The 21505-nt window shown below is 42.9% G+C and overlaps 1 protein-coding gene across 6 annotated transcripts in view; it reads right to left on the bottom strand.

The window, feature by feature from the left end:
• Positions 1–238: 238 nt before the first annotated feature.
• Positions 239–21505, bottom strand: part of kmt2e (lysine (K)-specific methyltransferase 2E) — a 165993-nt gene continuing 144726 nt past the window's right edge. For 5 of the 6 annotated variants that reach the window (XM_068059267.1, XM_068059270.1, XM_068059268.1 and 2 more), the window contains 7 exons: positions 20627–20683; positions 14204–14764; positions 13673–13986; positions 9696–9784; positions 4687–4830; positions 3094–3194; positions 239–2910 (listed from right to left, as the gene is read on the bottom strand). In XM_068059267.1, the coding sequence (XP_067915368.1) occupies positions 1096–2910; positions 3094–3194; positions 4687–4830; positions 9696–9784; positions 13673–13986; positions 14204–14764; positions 20627–20683 (3081 nt within the window). In that variant the 3' untranslated portion in view covers positions 239–1095. The remainder of the gene's footprint in view (positions 2911–3093; positions 3195–4686; positions 4831–9695; positions 9785–13672; positions 13987–14203; positions 14765–20626; positions 20684–21505) is intronic. The other variant, XM_068059271.1, reaches the window with a different exon arrangement.

Genomic DNA, 21505 nt, shown 5'->3' with positions numbered 1-21505 from the left:
TCCAACAAATGTGCATGAATATAACTTATACCAGTAAACATGAATTAATTTGCTGTTTCTGCAGTCAGGTAATTTTAACTGCATGTTAGTACAACATCCTAACATTGCTGGACTCTAATGCTTGCAAGCTAATCATTCTTTCCTTCTCCTCCTGCAAAATTATAATTGTTCATGGTTTAAGCACCATTTAAAAACACTAACAAATGTATATTACCTGACAAAATCCTACGAGTCTGTATTTATAATTTGTAAAAAATGCAATTTACTGTGATTTATTAACATGGATTAAAATGCCCAACCAGTGCTGCAGTGTGACAGTATCTTAAAAAAAATTAAAATTCGTATACTAAGCTCACAGAGAACATACACATATTTGCAAAGGGACTTGAATGTACAACAGTATTCAAAAATGGGATAGAAGCATTGGCAAGTTTTACAAGCAAGGAAAAAAGTAAATACACAATTATTTACATAACATCTGCCAGAAGAAATCAAATAATCTATACATTAAATTACTTTCCTACAAATAACCAATCAAGTAAAAGTACCATGTTTCACACCGCAACTGTTTCAAAACCTATACTGCATTGTTCTGCTATTGTTCAATAGCATACAAAGGAAAATAAAATGTTTTACTATAGATTGAACAAAAAAAGTAAAAGTAAATTGCATGAGTGCCAACACTCCTTAGAAGTGCAGTTATATTTAACATACTTGAATAAAAAAATTTATACAAAACATTCAATAAATGCATTTTTAAATGCAACAATAAAATACTAAATTACAATTTTGAGCCAACCTGTGCACTACAACGTCAGTTAGGATGGCTGGAATGTCTACTTACAAAATAAAATTTGAAAAATGTTTTTCTTCCCACTGGCTTCACAAACACATATATACAGCTCCAACAGGAGTAAAATTTTTTAAGGATCAAAAACAGTTGTGTGAAAGACAAACAAAGATGAGCACTGGTGATAAGTTTATTACAATGTCTGACTTACAAGTCTTAAGAAGTATCTTTAAAAGATACAGTACATAAAATATTTACATCTTATTTTACAGAATAATGTTCAAAATGGGTCAGCACAGCCCATTTTAGTGCCATCCTGAGCTGTGAAAATTGTTTTGCTGGAAAGATGGTGGCAATTGCGGTCTGGGAACAGAAATCTGTGGGGGTAATGCAGATATCTGTTTAAGTCCCTGACCTGCATGTGCAAGTGGTACCACATTGGGAGATGGTGGATGGAATACTGGGCTTGCAAGTGATGCAATACTATTTGTTCCTTGGGACTGGTGGTGAGAGCCTTGTCTTGGCAGTGAATGGTGAGATCCTGATCCTGCAGGTGAAAGCTGAGATCCTAGAGGAGCATGATGTGAAGGGTGGTGACTCAAGGACTGATGGGCCCCTGGAGGAAGATGGTGTGGTCCTTGAGGAGCTGGATGATGAGACCCTTGTCCTGGAGGAACATGATGTCCTGGCCCAAGAACTGGAGCTGGTGGTGGTGGTGGCGGCGGTGGTGGAGGAGGAGGAGGAGGAGGTTGTGCTGAATTAAGTGCAAGTTGATGCGATGTTGTAGTTCCAGAGGCTGAGAGAGACTGATGTCCCGTGGCAGAAGATGGAGGAGGGTGAACAGGTGCTGGCCCAGGAGGTGGAGGTGGTGGTGGATGATGTCCTGAAGTCTGAGAATGTAGTAGTGGCCCCTGGGTTGGTGGTAGTGGATGAACTGGACTAGTTACATGTGGCAGCGGTGGTGGATGTGGGGCCTGTCCTTGAGGTGGAGGGTGATGCGGGCCTGGGAGAGGCACGAGGTGTGGTCCTGATCCAGGTGATTGAGATACTGGAGGTTGTGTTGCAGATGCTGAGGAAGAGTGATGCAGACCAGAACTCGGAGATGTCAGATACTGCCCTGAAGATGATGCATGATGTACAGAAGCAGCCGCTGCTGGTAGCGGCCCAGGAGTGTGCAATAAAGCAGAACTTGGAGACTGTGGGGGACCTAGGGGTATGATGGACCCAGGAGAAAGTTTGAGTAAACCAGCTCCAGGCAAGGTCTGGGTTGGACTTGGTGCAGGAGAGAATGTTGCTTGCTGGGGAATATTTGTTCTTGGCTGATTAAAACTGGGAAAGTTCCCAGAAGGTTGCTGGTTTTGATAATAGGTAGGTGGTGGTGGTGGTGGCGGCGGTGGTGGTGGTGGCACACTGCTGCTTGAATGTTGCTGGTTGAACTGATTCAGAGTAGGCTGATGAGCTGAAGGTGCTGTCGATGAAGGATAAAATGTTGCACTTGTCTGCTGCTGTTGTGCTAAACTCCCAGGCTGTGCTGCCTGATAGTACACTTGCCCCACAGTGACCGGGGTTAAAAAAGATCCTCTGTGTGATGTGGCCTGTGCAGTTCCCACTTGAGGCGATTGCGAATGAATTGTTCTGTATGGCGATCCCAGTTGCGGTGACTGTGACTTTGGCGAATTTAAGTGCATCTGAGGCTGTGGTTGAGAACTTGATGGAATATAGTTGGCCTGTCCAGGCGTATGAGGGGCTGGAGATTTAAGAGAATGTTCAGCTTGTGGTGGGAGCACAGGACATTGAGTCTTCAATGGAAGCTGAGCTGGTTGAGAATTAGATGGTTTTACTGAATTTTGAGACTGCGATGGACATGGATGTTGTGAATAATGTGGATTTCCAGACTGGCTGTTAAAATTAGTTTTTGATATTGGCTGGGAATCAAACTGAAAATGCAGTTTCTGCTGTGTCTCAGATGTAGTTTGATTTTGATTAGAGGTCTCAATTACATTACTTGTACTCTCTAACTGGGAAAGATGAGACTGTAGCAGGGCCTGAGACTTCACCTGCAACTTTACCTGGGACTGGGATGAAAATGCAGGAGACGACGGAGAAGGCAGATGTGCTGGCTGTTAATTTAAAAGAAAAAGTTTGAACAAATCATTTAAACCTAATCGAAAAATACTGTATAAAGCTTTTCATTATCCATTAACAATAGTCATAATTTTTATACATGTTAATTATTGTGTGCAGTATTAAAAATGTCAGTGTACATAATACAATACATTCAAAAAAAATCAATAACAAATTACCTTGTTTAATTTTGAAGGGCTTATATTATGCTTTTGAGAACTCACTGGAGATGGACATTCCTTTTCAGCAATTTGTTCTGGGTTTTCCGCATCTGAAATTTCTGCAGAAGTATCAAGTAAATGAATTAATGCATTCTTAGAACAATGAGGCAGTGTTTTTAAAAAATTGTAGCTTAATTTTGAAATTGCAATTTGAAAGAAACACAAAGTTGCTAATCTAAATTTACAAACAACAGCCATTTCTTCTTCCAATATCTTGCATCTAATAAAACAGTATTATATTACACTATGTAATATAAATAAGGCATGTTACTTGCCTCCAACAACACCCAATGACTCATTCAGCATATGTCACCACAATTCACAGTTCTTTTTATCCCAATAATCGGCAAAAGCCTACCAACATTAGTTACATACATAAATCTGGTCAAAGTAGCATACTTAAGCGACGTTTTCTATTCTTTAGCAAAAATTGAACATGCGAGTTTCATAAAGATGGGGCTTTGAGTTACAATTTATTTTGAGTAACTTCCATGTACATGTGAGGTTCTGGCAAAACTATTACAGTAAGCAGTGTTCCTCTGTACAACAAACATATCCTTCAAACTTTGAAAAGCTATGGACATTTTGGCCAGTGCTTTTAAAGGAATACTCTACAATCATAATATACTATACCAGAATATTCCTTAAAGAAATATTTTTTAATGGATTCACATAGAGCCATATCACTCCCCACTGATCAAACTACAACTTTTGCAACGTTTCTGAGCACTGGATGAGCTGGGAGAGTTGAAGCATGATATCTCAGTGCTGAATATTTCCAATATTCCTCAGGAATATTTCATCAATTTTTTCTACCAGGATCCATGATAACGCCACATGAAGATCTAAACTGGCTCAGGCTGAATAATGGAGATTGCAATGTTAGACAGATATCCAAGTGTTTTGATCAATTACCTTTAGAAGATGGGTAGAAGTTTCACAGTTCTCTTCTTGAAGTTATACTTGTGTTCAGACACCTCCTCAGGAGGTAAGACATAAACTGGGGAAGATGCATGATGTTTAACTTGTACATTGCTTGGTGGAATGAGCAGACTTGAAGGGCAAATAACTCTTTCATCCCATATCTTTTCTGTGCCTTTATAAGATCATTATACAGCCTTACTGTGGAGTATTCCTTTAAATTTATACCAGCAGAATTGCACAAACCACTATACATCATCTGTCCTACAATATTCACACACCCCCTAGCAGCTGTACTGAAGTAGAAGTAGTAATATAAATTCCAGAATACAAGAGAAAATTACAAGAACAAGGTGCACACATGTTTATTGCACATTATATACATTTTATCACATACATTATTTTATTTATAGGTACAAAGGTGTGTAATTTTAAAACGAATTTTACATTTCAACTATGAAACCAGTTTATTTCTTCAACTGTGTTCACATAAACAGTCAGTTATTAGTGCAGGCAAAATGGAGGAACAATAAGGGAACTCCGGTCTAGTATGACATTAGAAAATATGGTTTATAACAGCTACAGGTCACAAAAATGATGGAATGACTATGGAATGTCTTCACTACTGACCTAGGTTAGGTTCACTGGGAGAGATAGCTGGGATCTTCAGTTGAAGACGTGGAATGGGTTTTGAACAGTGGGATGAAGGTGGAGTTTGGAGATGAGACTGTGGCCAATGAGTTGATGTTGGGCTATGGGTGGGTGAAATCATTCCTACAGATGGAAGTCCCAATAAGAGAATATTAGAAATGACAGACTTATTTTTATTGAATAATTTGCAAAAACAAACCCCTTTCAAATGTACTTTCCCAAATAAGTATCAAAGTGTCATTGGCTATTGCTTATCATAAAGCCCTTTCACTCTAAACAGGCATGGTATTAGGAATACAGATTCACGACAGATACTAATGTAGATGGACCATATCTTCACAACTTCTTTTGGATATCACCAATAGTCTGAATCACATAATATTTGTAAACAAAACAATAATTCTGGTCAATTTGAGGGGTTAATCCAAATGACAAGCAATTGCACCCAATGTCCCAAATTTATCTTTAACTGACTTTTAAAAAGTGCTATAAGTTGTTCATAGATATCTAAAACCAACACTATTTGGCATAATAAACCCACTTTACAGATTTTGAAACGTTAAATTCAGCCTTGTGGGAGTTCCATGGCAGTTCTTCAAAACTGCTCAAGTATTCATCTAAAGAAAGACATATGCCTTCAATTTTCTCCATTTGTTTATGTCCAGCTCAGCCACATGCTTCAGGAGGGTGAGAAGGCTATACACCACTAAATCTCTGCCAGTGCACTCTTTGTGTAGCCTCTAGAAAAAGTGTATAACACAGCATTCCAATTCAACTTTCCCTACCATTTTGTGGAATATTCAATGCCTCACACCTCAGGTGAGGAATTGTGCACAATAGAGTTATGCAGCAAGAACTGAATCTCTGCCTTTCCTACTCCATGACACTATGCAGTTTGCATTAAAAAAAAGTCTCCAAAAACCAAATTCCACTAAAGAACCAAAACCTGATGTCAAACCGAATAAAAAATCAGCCTGACAGATTTGTTAGTTCTCCTGATTGATAATTCCACTATCCAAGTACTTCCAACTCCATTAGTACATCAACAGCTACAGCCAAATTTGTCATCATACTATCAAGTTAGTAGTGACAAGTAAACCCTAACAGAAAATCCGGAGCGGAACCCCGTAGGCGGTCATGTGTCACCTTTGGCATGTTTCCGGCAGTTCCTGCAGCCATACTGGTGCCAAACGTCGTGTCCTGCACTCCTTTGGACCCCACCAGAAAGGCCGAGAGGGGGGTTTTGACGACTGGGCAACTCTCAACCTCCATAAATTTGCCCAGGCATGCGCCATGGAGAGGTCACTCCATAGTTGCCTCACAGCGACTGAAACAACACGGAAGGCAGCAGTTACGGGTTATAAGTCCAGATAAATTGGCGTAGAAACTGGGCGCCACGGGTTGCCTTTGTCGGTGGGAGAGGTCATTGCACCTCACTGGACAGCTACCGCCCGCCTCAAACCGGGCAGCCCCCGGTCAATAAGGTTCTGTCCCGCCACAGTCTGCCTGCTTCAATGGGTGCTTGGAGCTCAGGGTCATTGCCCGAAAGGTGGACTGATACACCGCACCAAACAACATGAAAAAAGGAAAGAAGGTACCAGCCCTTCGCTTTGCAAGCTGGAACGTCAGAACTATGTGTCCTGGCCTGTCGGAAGACCTTACACAAATCAACGATTCTCGGAAGACCGCCATCATTAACAACGAGCTCAGTAGACTCAATGTGGACATTGCAGCACTTCAGGAGACTCGCCTCCCCGCGAGTGGCTCTCTAGCAGAGCAAGACTACACCTTCTTCTGGCAGGGCAGGGATCCTGAAGAACCAAGAAAGCATGGAGTGGGCTTCGCCATCAGAAACTCCTTGCTCAGCATGATAGAGCCTCCCTCAAATGGCTCGGAACGCATACTGTCCATCCGACTGCTCACCACCTCTGGTCCAGTACACCTACTCAGCATCTATGCTCCAACACTCTGTTCCGCACCTGAAGCTAAAGACCAGTTCTATGAACAACTCCATAACATCATTAGCAGCATCCCCAACACCGAACACCTATTCCTGCTGGGGGACTTTAATGCCAGGGTTGGGGCCGACCATGACTCATGGCCCTCCTGCCTTGGGCGCTATGGCGTTGGAAGGATGAATGAGAACGGGCAGAGACTGCTTGAGTTGTGTACCTATCATAACCTCTGCATCACCAACTCGTTCTTTCACACTAAACCCTGTCACCAGGTTTCATGGAGGCACCCAAGATCACGTCGTTGTCACCAGCTAGACCTCATTGTCACAAGGCGAGCCGCCTTAAACAGTGTTCAAATCACACGCAGCTTCCACAGTGCGGACTGCGACACCGACCACTCCCTGGTGTGCAGCAAGGTTAGACTCAGACCAAAGAAGTTGCATCATTCCAAGCAGAAGGGCCACCCGCGCATCAACACGAGCAGAATTTCTCACCCACAGCTGTTACAAAAATTTCTAAATTCACTTGTAACAGCCCTTCAAAACACTCCCACAGGGGATGCTGAGACCAAGTGGGCCCACATCAGAGACGCCATCTATGAGTCAGCTTTGACCACCTACGGCAAAAGTGCGAAGAGAAATGCAGACTGGTTTCAATCTCATAATGAAGAGCTGGAACCTGTCATAGCCGCTAAGCGCATTGCACTTTTGAACTACAAGAAAGCCCCCAGCGATTTAACATCCGCAGCACTTAAAGCAGCCAGAAGTACTGCACAAAGAACAGCTAGGCATTGCGCAAACGACTACTGGCAACACCTACGCAGTCATATTCAGCTGGCCTCAGACACCGGAAACATCAGAGGAATGTATGATGGCATGAAGAGAGCTCTTGGGCCAACCATCAAGAAGATCACCCCCCTCAAATCTAAATCGGGGGACATAATCACTGACCAACGCAAACAGATGGACCGCTGGGTTGAGCACTACCTAGAACTGTACTCCAGGGAGAATGCTGTCACTGAGACTGCCCTCAATGCAGCCCAGCCTCTACCAGTCATGGATGAGCTGGACATACAGCCAACCAAATCGGAACTCAGTGATGCCATTGATTCCCTAGCCAGTGGAAAAGCCCCTGGAAAGGACAGCATTACCCCTGAAATAATCAAGAGTGCCAAGCCTGCTATACTCTCAGCACTACATGAACTGCTATGCCTGTGCTGGGACGAGGGAGCAGTACCCCAGGACATGCGCGATGCCAACATCATCACCCTCTATAAAAACAAAGGTGACCGCGGTGACTGCAACAACTACCGTGGAATCTCCCTGCTCAGCATAGTGGGGAAAGTCTTTGCTCGAGTCGCTCTGAACAGGCTCCAGAAGCTGGCCGAGCGCGTCTACCCTGAGGCACAGTGTGGCTTTCGTGCAGAGAGATCGACTATTGACATGCTGTTCTCCCTTCGTCAGATACAGGAGAAATGCCGTGAACAACAGATGCCCCTCTACATTGCTTTCATTGATCTCACCAAAGCCTTTGACCTCGTCAGCAGACGTGGTCTCTTCAGACTACTAGAAAAGATCGGATGTCCACCAAAGCTACTAAGTATCATCACCTCATTCCATGACAATATGAAAGGCACAATTCAACATGGTGGCTCCTCATCAGAGCCCTTTCCTATCCTGAGTGGTGTGAAACAGGGCTGTGTTCTCGCACCCACACTTTTTGGGATTTTCTTCTCCCTGCTGCTTTCACATGCGTTCAAATCCTCTGAAGAAGGAATTTTCCTCCACACAAGATCAGGGGGCAGGTTGTTCAACCTTGCCCGTCTAAGAGCGAAGTCCAAAGTACGGAAAGTCCTCATCAGAGAACTCCTCTTTGCTGACGATGCTGCTTTAACATCTCACACTGAAGAATGCCTGCAGAGTCTCATCGACAGGTTTGCGTCTGCCTGCAATGAATTTGGCCTAACCATCAGCCTCAAGAAAACGAACATCATGGGGCAGGATGTCAGAAATGCTCCATCCATCAATATTGGCGACCACGCTCTGGAAGTGGTTCAAGAGTTCACCTACCTAGGCTCAACTATCACCAGTAACCTGTCTCTAGATGCAGAAATCAACAAGCGCATGGGTAAGGCTTCCACTGCTATGTTCAGACTGGCCAAGAGAGTGTGGGAAAATGGCGCACTGACACGGAACACAAAAGTCCGAGTGTATCAGGCCTGTGTCCTCAGTACCTTGCTCTACGGCAGCGAGGCCTGGACAACGTATGCCAGCCAAGAGCGACGTCTCAATTCATTCCATCTTCGCTGCCTTCGGAGAATACTTGGCATCAGGTGGCAGGACTATATCTCCAACACAGAAGTCCTTGAAGCGGCCAACATCCCCAGCTTATACACACTACTGAGTCAGCGGCGCTTGAGATGGCTTGGCCACGTGAGCCGCATGGAAGATGGCAGGATCCCCAAAGACACATTGTACAGCGAGCTCGCCACTGGTATCAGACCCACCGGCCGTCCATGTCTCCGTTATAAAGACGTCTGCAAACGCGACATGAAATCGTGTGACATTGATCACAAGTCGTGGGAGTCAGTTGCCAGCATTCGCCAGAGCTGGCGGGCAGCCATAAAGACAGGGCTAAATTGTGGCGAGTCGAAGAGACTTAGTAGTTGGCAGGAAAAAAGACAGAGGCGCAAGGGGAGAGCCAACTGTGCAACAGCCCCAACAAACAAATTTCTCTGCAGCACCTGTGGAAGAGCCTGTCACTCCAGAATTGGCCTTTATAGCCACTCCAGGCGCTGCTTCACAAACCACTGACCACCTCCAGGCGCGTATCCATTGTCTCTCGAGATAAGGAGGCCCAAAAGGAAAGGAGGAGTGACAAGTTGCCATCTAAGTACGACCATCCTTTTCTTATAATAGTTTGTATCACGCCAAAGGGGAAATTACATTCTTAGGGAGGTTCAGTACTGACATTAGAATCCATTAGTTTCTTTTCATGTGCACAGTCTAAATTAAAGAGATGTATAACACTTACCACCTTCTTTTTCTTTTCTATGGTCACTCAAAAGCAGAGCTCTCTGATAGCTTCTTTCTCTTACTTTCTCTACTGAGGTTGAAGCAGTCCTTAAAACAAAATATAGGAAATGATCAAGGAATTGGTATCCTGTAACATTCCAAAGGCTTTAAAGGTTATCCCATTTGCTGATAAAACAATATTTGGCAGCACTTTCAAAAAATTGAATTAAAAAACAATTCCCATTAATATTTTTCCCTTGCCTACTTTAGTTGGTTTTTGTTTCGCTTAATAGGGGAACTACTTTCAAGAAGTTACAATCAAACAATATATGCTGCATTACTATCCACAGTTATCAACAAAGAATGCTTGTGATTTTGTTACTCTGAATGTTTATGTTAATGCAGTGTTCTCTCTCAATTTTTCTCAAAGCTACTTCCGCCATCATTTAATCACACCGCTCCTTTTCCTCCTCTTATTTCGTACCCCTCTCTAGACTTCTAGAGGCATGCAAATCACAGCTGAAGGCGATGGGGTCAATGATATGATGGTATGCTCCGAGGGCACTACAGCACTCACTCGCTGTGTTATCAGATGCAGAGACTGGTGGTCTACTATGCACACACAACTTGCTCCAATTCAAATGACAAGTGCTAAGCAGGGCTCAGTACAGCCCTGATTATATAGCTGGAGCACCTGAGTAGTGAAATGGGTACTGAAGGGGAAAGCATATAATGTTCTCAGTTGCTGCCCCTCCTCAATGGTGGACACTTCCCATTCATTCCAACCCTGGCATTCTCAGCACATCATGGAGTAGAGTTTCCACTCGGTTCTCGTTTTTTTCCGCTGTAATTTGTCAGAAATCAGTGTAACTGTCGCAAAAGATCATGGAGTTTTGAGTGCAAATTATGTCCAATGCAAATCCACTTTCCGTCATCTTCTGTGCTGGTTTAAAAAACATCAAGCTGGAAGCCACATTGCCCACAAACCTGGTTGTGCCCCTTAGCTCAATTAACCACCATTGGGAGTTTCTGCTAGTTGCACTTGTTTGCGGGCCTTCGAGGAGGTTCCAAAACTGATAAACCGGTTCTTTTGGGTGTAAGGACACACATAAGCATATTTTAAATGATGTTGATTTTTTTTAAGTCATCAAGAAATTGACTACTGTACCTCAATATAACTAGCAAATGTTTGGTGTAGTTTTTCAGTAATTTAAAATCTATTTACTTGGAGATGGAGAATTGATACTGTAATTAAAAATGTTTATTTTTTGTGATAAACCAATTTTCAGCTATAGTAATCACACTGCACCAATTTACCATTCAAATATATCAAGAAATATTTTATGATGCAAATTTTTTTTTTAATTATGTTTTAAAATGCTGCCAAATTGCACTGGTTCATGGCAGATTTTGTATTCGGCAATATACAGATGAGTTTCAGTGGAAACTTGAGGGGGGGAAATACACTTTTCATAATGGGTGGATCAGATTGCACACTTGGTCTATGAGTGCTATACACAAAATTATGCAATCTGATTGACCACATTACCTGATTAGATCAATTCATATGTGCACAGGCACATATGCACTGCTGTACATGGGTCCTTCTCAACAGAGTGCTCAGTTGTCAATCCAGCAGGTTGGTTCTGAATATATTTCAATATCTCGGGTTTCGGACACATGTAGGAAAGGTTTTGGTTTTTCACTATAAAAAGGTCATAATCAGTCCTTGGATGGCTTAAGGATTTGCGCAACGTTCCCAGACAACTTCCTAAAGTTATAGAATTACATAGAATATACAGCACAGAAACAGGACATTTAGTCTGTGCTGGTGTTTATACTCCACAGGAGTCTCCTATTCTATTTATCTCATCTCAGCCTTCCAGCAAATCTTTCTATTCCTTTTTCTCTCATATAGTCATCTAGTTTCCTTTCCAGAGCATCTAAGCGATTTGCTGTGGTATTAAGTTCCACATTCTAACTACTCTCTTAAGACATCCAATGTTAACAGACTGATTCACAAAGTACATGCTCATGAGATTCATGACAAAGTATTAGGCTGAACTGATGTGTGGCTGAAAGGTAAAAACCGAGGAGAGTGGTAGGGACATGCCACACTGTAAACATGTTGCTCGTGGAATTCCACAGGTCAGTGTTGGAGCAGCTGCTCATATTTATATGGCTTAGAGCACAGAATACAGTCCAAGGTGTCTACATTTTGAATGTGTTCAATGACACTAATGATTTAAAAGGATCTGAACAGGCAATGTCAATGGACAGAGAGGTGGCACAGTTCAGCACAGTAAATGTAAACTGAAGAGAAAGAAACAAAAACCTAGAAAGCAATTTAAATGATAACATGCTTGAAATAAGACAGAAGGAAAGCTATTTCCAGATTTTGATGGACAAGTCATTAAAATCACTGATTCAGTGTTGATAGGCATTGATGAAAGCAAATGAAATGTTGGAATATATAGTCAAGCATATGACCAATAAGTCTAAGGCTGTGATGTGATGTGATGTTTTGGTTCCTGTATTACAAGATGGATAGAGAATGATTGGGTGAATCCAGAGGACGACAAAGCTCATTTCTGAATTTACGAGGGCTAAGTTATGAGGAAAGATAACTTATCTTAGGACATTACTGTCTGAAAAAGAGAAGGATTATGAAAGGTTTGGTAGAGATCTTGAAATATGCACCACTGAAGTTAAAGGGGTCAGAAGAATATAGGAAATATAGGCAAGAGTATTATTTTAAATTAGAGCATTATAGAATTGTAGAATGGACTACCAGCAAGGGTGGTGGAACAGAAAGCCACAGCAGGTTTTTATTTTTTTTAAAAAACAGGTTGAATTTGGATTAGGAAAAGGAATGGAGGTCCATTAGTTCCAGAACTAATAAGGAAAGAAAGGCTAGATAGACTAATGGTCTTCTGCACAAAACATTTTCTATTACGATGACTTAAGGATTCATGAGCCTAGATTTTCTTATCATTTATTTCAAAAATGATAATGCTAGGATTAAAATAATGCCAGTTTGAAAATTTATATTTTTTGTAGTCTTTTCCCTTGGATCCAACCTCATGGCCAGACGTTCTCCATCGTTATGTGAGGATAATGAATAATTAATATTACTGTCTGCATCAAGTTATTATTCAATCCAAACACTTCAAGCATCTCACCAGCCTCCTTTTATTTTTAATTCATTCATAGGATGTGGCTGTCACTGGCCGAGACCAGCATTATTGCTCATCCCGAATTGCCCCTGAGAAGATGGTGGTCAGCTGCCTTCTTGAACTGCTGCAGTCTGTGTGGTGTAGGTACACCAACAGTGCCGTTAGGGAGGGAGCTCCAAGATTTTGATCCAGTGAAGGAACAGAGATATATTTCCTAATCAGGATGGTGTGTGACTTGGAGGGGAACATGCAGGTGGCAGTGTTCTCATGCGTCTGCTGCCCTTGTTCTTCTGGAAAGTAGATGTCCCGGGTTTGAAGGTACTGCTGAAGGAGCTTTAGCGAGTTGCTGCAGTTCATCTTGTAGATGGTGCACACTGCAACCAAAGTGTGCGTGTGGTAGAGGGACTGCCAATCAAGCGGGCTGCTCTGTCCTGAGCATGACCCAACACAAGCATTTTGTGAATGTATTTCATCATGTACTAAGTCCTATTTACCTATTACCTATGTCCTCGCCAACCTCTACTGGCTCCCCCGCTCACAACCCATTGATTTAAAAATCCTCGTCCCTGCTTATAACCTCCCCATACACCTCACACCACAGCCTTACTCCATCCTACCCCTGCAAACTCATCCAGCCCAAAGTTCCAGCTTTCACTTTCTAGTCCCCTCACTTCACTCTACTGCGGCTGGCAAATTATGTTGCAAGTTGAAAATACACAGTGTGCAAATGACACATTTTGGTGCATAAGAATTCTATGCTTAAACTAGACAAAAGATGCATAACATTAATGCGTCAAATAAAATGGGCATGCAAACTTACCACTGGACATCTGCATCATCTAATTTTTTTTCTGCCGGAGGTGCCTGCTTAATTGGAGATTTGTTGCCAGTTTCAATGGGGCTGGCAGACTCTACCGTAGCAAGCAAAGATGATGAATGACTAGACATACTTTCTCCTTGCTCTCCACGAGCACTTACACTGCTGCTACTACTGCCATTGTCATTGTTACTGGCTCCACTAATACCACCACCACCACCATTATGTGGTGATGTGGCAACCGGAGAGAAGCTTTCTGATTTGGAACCACTTTGCCTTGCTTCCCGCTGTCTTTTACGATATTCCAGTAAAGACACCTGGAAGAAAAAGCAACTTGTAAATGCACTGCAATAGCAATTCCGATCAGTTACTGAAATTGCTCTACTTTAAGCTATAAATTACATTTCTTCCTTCATTTTTATTACAATTATGTGTGATGTACATCTTACTATAAATCTACATGCCTGTCTTAAACTGAGCATTTTGCATTAAGCTTTCTGAAGACAACTGTTAATTTTGATCATTAACACTTACTTTTTTCTTCTGTGGTGGATTTTGTGGAGTATAGCTTCCCTCTGTCAGACTGTCCCCATTAATCCCCTTGCCAAAGTTGATCATGCCGTCTTCAGAGCAGTAATAACCAACTCCTTCTGGAAATGTCAGTCTGCTGTCCTCTTGGAGCATTTTTGACTCATTTGCCCTGAAACCACCTCCTATCTCCAACTGATGTGAAGGTGTCAGATCCCGAAGATTGGAATTCAAGGGTGAGAAATTTAAGCTGGGTCGTTCTGGGCTCTTCATCCACGAGTAAACAGTGCCCATTCCACTATAAATAGGTTCTGATTGGCTGTTTGTGTCAGTCCGATCATGGTGAATAGGGCAATCTAAATCTTTATGCCGTGCGTGCTGTTCACATACTGTATGCCCCGTCTGGAGTTCTGATACAGATTCAATGCCACTGATGCACTGACTAATTTCTGTCCTGCTCCTTGGGCTAACAGCTCCAAGAGTCTTTGCATCATGTAGTCCCAATTCTGTTAGGCTGGAGCTCCTTAAAGAATTCAGTGCTAAGAGGGAGGGTACTCTGTCAGAAATCTACAAGTAAAAAGAATCAAGTTATTGGTAATTTAAGTTACTTTTATCTTATTAAATTCAACAATACTCATAGAAAGAGATTTCTCGGAATCATGTAATTGTATAACACTATGTAGGCTGAAGTATAATTCACCATGTCAAAAGAACTGAACTGGAACAAAGGACAGAACGAGGCAAATGTTCTCACAGCCATCAGAAATATGAAAAACAGATCCCCTTTCCCTGACAAACAAGTACTATTCTGCATTGTTTAGCAAGTTAGAATATTTATTATATCATGCATTGCAATTGTACATGATGAACTTACACAATGCCACAAATTTAACTTTGTACTATTTTTAAAGACTCAGTCAGCTTGTCCTGATTTTTAGATCAGACTAATTCACCAATTTAGTTCCTAGTGGCTGCATTGCTGTGCTTTCTCCCCTTCTCTATGTACTCCGCATCATTTGGAAGTTGAAGCAGAAGCCTTGATGGATGAGAACGCTCCTGAAGCACACCATCACTTGTTCTCTCTCTCCCAAGCACCAGATCAGAGTTCAGCATCCTAGTTGGGATAGATAGTGAGATAGAAAGGAGTGCACAAGAGGATTTGCATAGCACTTGTGAGCAGGAGCAAGTGGAAAGGGAAGCTCTGGAAATGGCAAAGGGCAAGGCCGGGTCCTAATTCCATTATAGAGGATCAGGATACAGATTTCAGAGGCCCAGCCTACAAAGGTAGACTTGTTGGCATGCACCATCAGTTGTTGGAGATATCAACAAGTCTAGGAGCTGCATCTACATGTCTGAGACTGTGGAGAAGCTACGTTCCATGAAGACATTAAACATTTTAACTGCTGAAACAAGCCAGTTTGTCTATTTGATGGGCTTTACTGAGATATTTAGGCATCAATGGCAGGTGACATCTGCACAAATGATGGCTAGAATCTGAGATTTTTCTTGCAATGTAGATTGTTAAGATGGGATGGTATTGAAGGATTGTATGCAAAGGTAATGCAAAAGGGTTAGCCCTATTCTTTTTCTGGAAGCACTAGTCTATGAACTGCTGCTTACTGTGCAGGTCACGCTGCAGTTTCTCCTAGATCCTCTTCGTCCTGGGGCTCTTCCTCCTACGATGATGACACATCCTCAGCTGCTGCTGGCTCAATGTCTTGTCTCTATTCTAAGGTGAGGTTATGCAGAATGCTGCAGACCACCATGTTATAAGGTCTTGAACGGGTCATGCAACTTAAGAATCTTGCAATGTGGGAAAACTGCATTAGCAGTTTTGGTGCATGTCTGATATTGGAAAGGAACAGCAAAGAAACCGTTCACCTGGCTGCCAGTAGAAAATGGGAAAATTAAAATGACACAGTATCAACATATGATTTGACTACAAGAAAATAAATGGCAGTCAGAAACCAGATTACTAATATCGAGACTGCAGCACAGGAATAGCAAAGAAATCAGTATAAGACTTACACACGAGGTTCAGCAGGTGAGGGACTATTATCAACCCATAAATGATTTTGAAATAACTGATTAAAAGCTAGCAAATTGAACATTTTTCTACGATAGAACTTTAGAACTGCTGAAGACAAGGGGAGAACACGGAAGTAAAACTAGAAAAAGGACTGAGATGTACCTTTGAAAGGCTACCTCATTGATGAAAATTCTTAAAGGGACAGTCCTCTGATTTATCTGGTTCAGATTGCAGCCTATTCATTTGTTGCAGAGGATGATTAAACAAAGAGAAGTAGCTTTGAAAGAAACTCTATTTAAGATATACAGAACCAGTTACTATATTCAAACCAGTAGTAATGATGGGATTACAAATAACATCAGTTTGTAAAAATTTGTTCATGGGATGTGGGCATCGCTGGCTATGCCAGCATTTATTGCCGATCCTGAATTGCTCTCGAGAAGGTGGTGGTGAGTTGCTTTCTTGAACGACTGCAGTCCTTGGGGAGTAGGCACACCCACAGTGCTGTTAGGAAGGGTGCTCCAGGATTTTGACCTAGCGACAGTGAAGGAACAGCGATATAGTTCCAAGTCAGGATGGTGTGTGGTTTGGAAGGAAACTTAAGAGGTGGTGGTGTTCCCATGCAACTGCTGCCCTTGCCCTTCTAGGTGCTAGAGGTCGAGGGTTTGGAAGCTGCTGTCGAAGGAGCCTTTGTGAGTTACTGCAGTGCATCTTGTAGATGGTACAAACTGCTACCACTGTGTGTCGGTGGTGGAGGGAGTGAATGTTGAAGGTGACGGATGGGGTGACAATCGAACGGGCTGCTTTGTCCTGGACGATGTCGAGCTTCTTGAGTGTTGTTGGAGCTGCACCCATTCAGGCAAGTGGAGAGTATTCCATCACACTCCTGACTTGTGCCTTGTAGATAGTGGACAGGCATTGGGGAAGACAGGTTGTGAGATACTCTCCACAGAATTCCCAGCCTCTGACCTGCTTTTGTACGAACAGCATTTATGTGGCTGGTCCAGTTCAGTGTCTGGTCAATGGTGACTCTCAGGATGTTAGTGGGGGAGTCAGTGATGGCAATGCCATTGAATATCAAGGGGAGATGGTTAGATTCTCTTTTGTTCGAGATGGTCATTGCCTGGCACTTGTGTGGCACAAATGTTAATTGCCACTTATCAGCCCAAGCCTGGACGTTGTCCAGGTCGTGCTGCACATGGATACGGGCTGCTTCAGTATCTGAGGAATCGCAAATGGTGAACATTGTACAATCATCAGCAAACATCCCCACATTTAACTTTATGATGGAGGGATGGTCGATGATGAAGCAGCTGAAGATGGTTGGGCCTAGGACACTACCCTGAGGAAGCCCTGCAGTGATGTCCTGGGACTGAGACGACACCTCCAACAACCACAACCATCGTAACTTTTCTAAGGTTCTCGTAACTTTTCTATGGTTCTATTACCAGAGGGCACAGATTTAAGGTGATTGGCAGAAGGATTAGAGGGGACATAAGGAAAAACCTTTTCACCCAGAAGGTGGTGGGTGTCTGGACTTCACTGCCCGGATCGGTGATGGAAGCAGAAACCCTCAACTCACTTAGAAGGGACCTGCACCTGAAGTGCAGTAACCTGCAAGGCGACTGACCAGGTGCTGGAAGGTGGGATCAGACTGGACGGCTAGTTTTTTCAGCCTGCGCTGACACGATGGGCTGATGGCTTCTTTCTGTGCCGTAACTTTTCTATAGTTCTATCTTCCTTTATGCTAAGCATGACTCCAACCAGTGGTGAGTTTTCCCTGATTCCCATTCACTCCAGATTTGCTTGGGCTCCTTGATGCCCTACTCGGTCAAATGCTGCCTTGATGTCAAGGGCAGTCACTCTCACCTCACCTCTGTACTTCAGTTCTTTTGACCAACGCTGTAATGAGGTTAGGAGCTGAATGGCCCTGGCAAAACCCAAACTGGGCACCACTGAGCAGGTTATTGCTGAGTAAGTGCCGCTTGATAGCACTGTCGACCACACCTTCCATCATTTGCAGATAATCGGGAGTAGACTGATAGGGCGCTAATTTGCCGGGTCTGATTTGTCCTGCTTTTTGTGTACAGGACATACCTGGGCAATTTTCCATATTGTCGGGTAGATGCCAGTGTTGTAGCTGTACTGGAACAGCTTGGCTAGGGGCGTGACAAGTTATGGATCACAAGTCTTCAGTACTATTGCCGGAATGTTGTCAGGGCCCATAGCCTTTGCAGTATCCAGTGCCTTCAGCCATTTCTTGATATCATGTGGAGTGAACTGGATGGCTGAAAACTGGCATCTGTGATGCTGGGGACCTCAGGAGGAGACAGAGATGGATCATCCACTCGGCACTTCTGGCTGAAGATGGATGCAGATGTTTCAGCCTTCTCTTTTGCACTAATGTGCTGGGATCCCCCATCGTTGAGGATAGGGATGTGAAGCCACCTCCTCCTGTCAACTGTTTAACTGTCCACCACCATTTATGACTGGATCTGGGAGGACTGCAGAGCTTAGATCTGATCCGTTGATTGTGGGATCGCTGAGCCCTGTCTATCGCATGCTGCTTCCACTGTTTGGCATGCAAGTAGTCCTGTGTTGTGGCTTCACCAAGCATTTTTAGGTATGCCTGGTGCTGCTCCTGGTATTCCTTCCTTCACTCTTCATTGAACCAGGGTTGGTCCCCCAGCTTGATGGTATTGGTAGAGTGGGGGATATGCCAGACCAGGAGGTTACAGATTTTGGCTGAATACAATTATACTGCTGCTGAAGGCCCACAGTGCCTTATGGATGCCCAGTTTTGAGCTGTTAGATCTGTTCAAAATCCATCCCGTTTAGCATGGTTGTAGTGCCACACAACACGATGGTGGGTACCCTTAATGTGAATACGGGACTTTGTCTCTACAAGGACTGTGCGCTGGTGACTCCGACCAATACTGTCATACAGATGCCCCTGAGATAGATAGATTGGTAAGGACGAGGTCAAGTAGGTTTTTCCCTCTTGTTGGTTCCCTCAACACCTGCTGCAGACCTAGTCTTGCAGCTATGCCCTTTAGGACTCGGCCAGCTCAGTCAGCAGTGGTGCTACCAAGCCACTCTTGGTGATGGACGTTGAAGACCCCACCCAGAGTATATCTGGTGCCATTGCTACCCTCAGTGCTTCTTCCAATTGTTGTTCAACATGGAGAAGCATTGATTCATCAGCTAAGGGGGGGGGGGGGGGGGGGAGGGAAACAGTAGGTGGTAATCAGCAGGAGGTTTCCTTGCCCATGTTTGACCTGATGCCATGAGACTTCATGAGGTCCAGAGTCCATGTTGAGGACTCCCAGGGCAACTCCCCCCCACCTGTATACCACTGAGCTGCCACCCCTGGTGGGTCTGTCCTGCCAGTGGGACAGGACATACCCAGGGATGGTGATGGTGGTCTCTGGGACAATGTCTGTAAGGTATAATTCTGTGAGTATGACTATGTCAGGCTGTTGCTTGACGAGTCTGTGGGACAGCTCTTCCAATTTTGGCACAAGCCCCCATATGTTAGTGCCCTGAGTTTTCCTGGGGGTGGGGAGATGGTGGCAGAGGTTGGAAATCAACCAGAGTTTCCACTATATATATTAAAGTTCTACAAGTATAACTGTGAGCATAGCTCTAATGCCCCACATAATTAAAGAAACGGTTGACAACTATTATCAATGCTTATATTTCATTTAGTTGATATTATCAGCTTGCTTTAGATAATGGTAGTCATGCCTGAGTCAGAAGGTATGTATGGATTCAAAACGTGTCATCGGCACATATCAGTTAGATGACACTTCAAAGGGCTCATCTGTCTATACTGGTAGTTCAGTTCGGCATTATAAGTCCCACAGCACTTTCAGAAGAGGGAGTTCCTCTGGTTTCCTGGCAAATATTCCTTCCGCAATCAACAAGACTAAAAACAGATGAATTGATCATTCAATTCACAGCTATCTGTTGAAACTTATGTGCTCAAAATAGCTATCTTATTTTTCTACACAGCACCAGTGACTGAATTTGAAGTAATTCATTGTCAGTAAGTACTTGGAGTTGTGATGCACATAAATGCATGAATAATAACTACTTAATCAAGTTACTGGAAAGCAATTAGCACCCATGGAACCATTTCCCAACAAAAAGTTAATGCCTTAAGGAGAGCAAGAAAATCTGCAAAATAAAAAAAGGTGAAGAATGCTGGGGTTGCACAATACATTGAACAGCTCTGGGCATATGTCCACAATTCCAAAGACTCCAAATTAACAATTTCATTTGTGACTTTGAGAGGTTACATGTTAACTTCAAAAAAGTTACATTGAGTGAAGGAACATTTTTGTCCTATTATGACATCTACAGAATGAGTAGCGTACAAACAAATTAACACTAAGTACCTCATGAATGTATGCTCTTCGCTTAACCTCTGGGGAACTTTCAGGTGATGAAATGTTCTTTGGACAGGCCAAAGGAAAGAAGAAAAAAGTAAAAATGTGAACAATGGATACTTTAAAACTGAGCTGAATTAATTAGTTCATAGTATTCCATATCAAATAAACCAAACTATTATAGCACATCTCAAAAGTTCTTTTTAATACTATCACATTGCTGTTCGTGGGAGTTTGCTGTGCGCAAATTGGCTGCTGCGTTACCTACATTACAACAGTGACTGCACTTCAAAAGTGCTTCGTTTGCTGTAAAGCACTTTGTGACATTCGGTGGCCATGAAAGTGCAATAAATGCAAGTTTTTCTTTCTCTTTTATTGTAATAAATACCAGGAGATAACCTCCCTCTTAAGGTTGACTTCATTCTTCGAGGTTAAGCATTTTTTTAAAATGCATTAGGATAAACCCAAATTACCAATGGACATTATCATGGAGTAACAGTCTATAGTAAATTTGTTCCCTCAGCCAGCAAATTCCTCCTGGTTACTGTCTCCCAATTTCCCAGTAATGTAATTTTAGTACCTTTTACATTTAGTGTGACATCAATAAAACAAATTGACATTACCACATCACAACAACAATGACAAGACGCTGTAAGGGTGGGTCTGTAGAATATGAAGGATCCTTCCCATTTGAAAGCACATAATTTTTCTTCTCCATCTGAACTCTCTACTTAGGCCATAAGGAATATGACAGGACTACGCAGCACCTCAAGCCTGTTCCACTATTTAATTCGATCATGGCTGATCTGTACCTCAACTCATTTACCACCCCTTGCTCCATATCCCTTGATACCCTGACCTAACAACAATCTATTGATCTTAGTCTTA

This window comes from Heterodontus francisci, chromosome 27 (genome assembly GCF_036365525.1).
Source record: "Heterodontus francisci isolate sHetFra1 chromosome 27, sHetFra1.hap1, whole genome shotgun sequence".
Taxonomy (NCBI): domain Eukaryota; kingdom Metazoa; phylum Chordata; class Chondrichthyes; order Heterodontiformes; family Heterodontidae; genus Heterodontus; species Heterodontus francisci.
This window is presented reverse-complemented; position numbering and strand designations above follow the sequence as displayed.